Genomic DNA, 5,000 nt, shown 5'->3' on the forward strand with positions numbered 1-5,000 from the left:
GTGACTGTCATGCTGAGGAAATGATGATTTGCTCTTTATCTGTGGTTCCCATGCAAAGAGAAACGTGATTTTCTCTATCTCTGGGTGTCCCGGGACTAATCTATAGTCACTGAATTTTCCGGCTTGTCCAGAACTGAATAAATCGAATGATTCATTGACAGATAACTATGTAAGAAAGCAAAGGAATAAAAAAAAGCGTGGGAGTGAGCGATGTCACATGAAGCCATGTAACGAAACATATATATATATATATATATATATATATATATATATATATATATATATATATTATGTATATATATATATATATATATATATATATACATATATATATATATATATATATATATATATATATATATATATATATATAATATATATATATATATATATATATATATACGAGCGAGATTTTAAGAGAGAGAGAGAGAGAGAGAGAGAGAGAGAGAGAGAGAGAGAGAGAGATGAACAGAGACAGCTATATAAACAGATAGACAGACAGACCAACAGACAGACAAAAATACCTGCAAGTAATCCGGGTTGTCCCAGTCCTCCCCGCTGACGCAGTGCCCGGCGCAGATACCCCAGTTCTCATTATAGATGGAGGCGCCGCAGAAGTGGAACACCTCGTCGTAGGAGATATCCTGGAAGCTCAGCTGATAAGGGATCTCTCCCGGCGCCGCCTCCGTGCCTCCGACGATGCGGTTGAGGCCGCGGCGGAAGGTGGGCCGGAGGGAGGGCCCGGCTGGGGAGGGCGGAGGAGAGAGAGGAGGGGTCAGGGCTAGGAGACAGAGGTGGGGAGGGGAGTGGAGGGAGGGAGGGGGGGAGGGGGGAGGGAGGGGGTGGAGTCAAGGGGACGTGGGGAGTGGGGGTAGAAGAAAGGAAGGGGAGGAGGATGGAGAGTATGGGGTGGATGGGGAGGAGGGAGGGTATTGGGATGAAGGGCATGAGGGTGAGGGGAGAGGTTAGAGAGAGAGAGAGAGAGAGAGAGAGAGAGAGAGAGAGAGATAGAGAGAGAGAGAGATAGAGAAAGAGATAGAGAGAGAGAGAGAGAGAGAGAGAGAGAGAGCAGAGTAGGAGATAGATAGAAAGAGAGATAACTTGATAACAATAACAATGCTAGTATATTTTTATTCCATTTGTTACACTGGTTATTCTTGGTGTGACAGGCTGTCTGTTTCATTCTAAATTACCCTTGTGTGCAGGGAATGGTCGGGGTTACCATCCCCTGGCGGTGCGGGATTTGAGCGCGGGTCAGGAAGATCGCCAGACGAGGACGCTACCACTGCACCACGCAGCAGACAAGAGAGAGGGGGAGGGGGAAGCGAGAGAAAGAAAGAATGATAGGAGAACGAGACCGACAGATAGATAAATAGATCATAAATAAAAATGTACGCATATGGAGAGAGGAGAGTGAGAGAGAGAGAGAGAGAGAGAGAGAGAGAGAGAGAGAGAGAGAGAGAGAGAGAGAGAGAGAGAGAGAGAGAGAGAGAGAGAGAGAGAGAGAGAGAGAGAACAACAGCAACAAAATAAAAGTGAATGAAAAGGACAAAATGAGTCAGAAGCAACAGCAAAATTAAATAAGAATGTAAATATAAAAAAGTCTTTGTTATATGGATGAAAGGAAGTGGAAGATAACAAAGATAAGAAGCAATAGCAGTACGTTTCGAATGTTAAGAATAACGATGATAAAGGGAATTCTAATGATAATGATAAAAATAAGAATAGCATTAATGATGATAATGATAAGGGTGATAACAATATGATGGTAATGATTGTGCTGATAATGATAATGGTTAAAAATTTTATAATATTAATGTTTATAGTACTAATAATAACACATACAAATTATAACACACACATATTCACACATGCACAGAGTACTCAGACATATACCAAAAAGATACATCACCATGACAACAGGAACAATACTAATGGTACTAGCAATAGCAATACCAATACATACTAATACTAATATTGTAACTAATATTAGTATTACGATTACTTTTACTATTAATACTGCTCATATCAATGATAAGAACAACGATAATGATAATAATGAGGATCAAGAACAATAATAAGAACAACAATAATAATGCTAATGCTAATGCTAATAATAATAATAATAAAAATAATAAATAATAATAAAGACCAAGACCGAGAACAAGAACAACAATAAGAAAAATAATTCTAATAATAATAAAGAACAAGAACAATAACAAAAAATAACAATAACAATAAGAAGAAAGAACAAGAATAATAATGGTAATAACAATAAAAAGAACAACAACAATAATAACAAAGACCAAGAACAGTAACAAAGAAAATGATAATAAAAAATAAATGAAGCATGTCCGCGTCCCAGCAAGCAAGCCTGCGACTCACCCAACGCCCCAGAGAGCCACAGGCAGAGCAACAGGAGCCTCATATCTAGGTAGTTGCTGAAGGCCGTTGCATATTAGATATATAGGTTGTTGTCTTGTCCAGAAGCTGTCTATCTTATCTCCAACCGCTGCGGGAGGTCCGTTGGTTACTAACAGAGGAGAAATAGCCTTTTTATTTTCTAAGGAATGGCTATGCAAGATGTGAGGGTGAAGTATGGCGAAGGAATTATTATTGTTAGATTATTGCTATTATTTTTTATGGTGTTTATCGTGTCATTTTTCGAGAGTAATAATTATTTTCGTAACTTTTTTTTTTAAATTAATTCGCTCACTTGTTTATTAATTAATTTTGTTATCAGTCCTTATTTTCCTCATGTTTGTGTTTTTTCTTTAATTCATTCGTTCAATTATTAATTTTTCCTTTTTCTTATTAATACATTTTAAATTAATCAGGGTCGTAATGAAAATAACGTGAATGTAAAGCAAATTAAGCAATTACCATAACGATACGAATAATAATAATAATAATAATAATAATAATAGTAATAATAATAATAATAATAATAATAATAATAATAATAATAATAATAATAAAAGAAATTTGGTAATAGAAACGGAAGTGATAAATTCTTATATTAATGATAACGATGATTTAGATGCTAATAATGACGGCAAGAAAACTGAGAATAATGATCATAATCAACATGCAAAATTAATAACAATGATGATACTGATTAATTCTAATCATAATACCGACCCATTTTATTTGGGGCAGCGTCGGCGGGAGTGGCAGAGTGGCGTGCACGCGGAGGCTTAACCTCAGACGAGCTATTCGCGTAGGCGCTTGGATCATCCGGTTCTTGCGGCAGGATGAGCGGTTTCCTCTGCTATCGAGGGAATTGGAGCGACTGGGATTTGAGGTGGCAGCCCCCTCGGAGGTGAGAAAACCTGGCAGCGATACGATCAGTATGGCTGGGTACACCTACTACTGGTCGGGCCGCAGCGATGGTCATCACTTCCAGGGAGTAGGCACAGCCATCTCTAAGCGACTTCAGCCCTCGGTAGTTGAGGTGACACAGGTTGATGAACGTATTATGGCATTGAGACTGAACCACGCTTTTGGCTTCATGTCTCTTATTGCTGTATATGCTCCTACTGATGTTTGCAAATTCGATGTGAAAGAGGCGTTCTATACCAAACTCTCATCCGTGGCAGACAACTGCCCCCGGCGAGATATTCGCATTGTTCTGGGCGACTTCAATGCGGTATCCGGCTGTAACCTAGCTGGCTATAGGATGTCAGTTGGCCCCCATGGCTGGTTGTGGCTATCCTTATGGGTCCACTTCAAAACTCCCCATCCCTCCAGTGGCTACTAAGGGGTTTTACTTGGACAGACTGAGGGAGAGGGAGTATGCCCGTAGGTTCACCATGGCAGTCTCTGATCGATTCGCAGAACTTGATAACCTGACGGAACCCAGTTCCTCTCTGGGAGTTCTTCAAGCGCGAAACACTCAAAGCAGCGCGGGAGTCTATTGGTGTACACACGAGGGTAAGGCAGAACTCCATCCCCCTGGAGACATTGGAGGCCTCTGAAGCGTGTTGCATGGCTCGGCTGAATGGCAATCAGGTCCTGCATCGCTCTTTGGTGCGTAGGGCTCTGACACTGCTGAGAAGGGACAAGGAACAGTTCATCAGGAATCTTGCTGAGGAGGTTAAAGGCCATTTCTTGGTAAACGATTTTCGCCCTGCCTACCAAGCCCTGAGAAAGCTGAACTCTAAGCCCTCCTCGCAGATGACTCCAGTCCGATCAGCGGATGGACGGATCATCTCAGATCATGTTGGGGTTCGTGAACGTTGGGCTGAGTATTTTGAGCAGTTGTACCAGGTAGACCCTCCAACAGTTAGCTTGGATGCAAGCGATATCACAATACCTGTACCGGACCCACCCATTAGTGAGAAACCTCCTATCCAAACGGAGGTTAAGGGAAAGGGGATTGTTGGGACTGTAGCAACTACCGTGGCATTACACTGCTCAGCATACCAGGCAAAGTCTTTGCCCACATTCTTCTGAAATGGATCTGCGACCACCTACTACAGCACCAGAGACCGGAACAGTCTGGGTTCACTCTTGGCAACTCCACAATAGACCGAATATTAGCGCTTCGAGTAATTGTGGAACGTCGTCATGAGTTGCTTGCAGCCTACATCAACCTCAAGAAGGTGTTTGACTTGGTACATCAGGAATCACTATGGGAGATCCTGAGACTCAGGGGAATCCCAACACAGATTATTGGCCAAATAGCAAGCCTATATACCGGTACTGAAAGTGCTGTAAAGTGTGGTGGGGGCCTGTCATATTTCTTCCCTGTTAATTCAGGGGTGAGGCAAAGCTGTGTCCTTGCACCAACACTTTTCAACACCTGTATGGACCGGGTAATGGGTAGAGCTACTAGCCAAAGTCAGTGTGGAGCAACACTAGGTAATATTAAGGTCTCAGACCTTGACTTTGCCGATGATGTTGCTATCCTATCTGAGTCCCTGAAGTCACTTGTGGCAGCTCTTGATGCATTTAGCAATGAGGCGAAGCCCTTAGGCCTAGAGGTCTCCTGGACCAAG

At 41.8% G+C, this 5,000-nt stretch overlaps 1 protein-coding gene across 1 annotated transcript in view; it reads right to left on the minus strand.

Moving 5' to 3' along the window:
- The window catches only part of LOC119573391 (trypsin-1-like), a 3,985-nt gene extending 1,469 nt beyond the window's left edge, over positions 1-2,516 (minus strand). The window contains exons 1-2 of the mRNA XM_037920623.1: positions 2,386-2,516; positions 525-745 (exon numbers count right to left, since the gene is read on the minus strand). Of these exons, the coding sequence (XP_037776551.1) occupies positions 525-745; positions 2,386-2,428 (264 nt within the window). The 5' untranslated portion in view covers positions 2,429-2,516. The remainder of the gene's footprint in view (positions 1-524; positions 746-2,385) is intronic.
- Positions 2,517-5,000: the final 2,484 nt, after the last annotated feature.

Source organism: Penaeus monodon, chromosome 5 (assembly GCF_015228065.2).
Source record: "Penaeus monodon isolate SGIC_2016 chromosome 5, NSTDA_Pmon_1, whole genome shotgun sequence".
In the NCBI taxonomy this organism is placed as follows: domain Eukaryota; kingdom Metazoa; phylum Arthropoda; class Malacostraca; order Decapoda; family Penaeidae; genus Penaeus; species Penaeus monodon.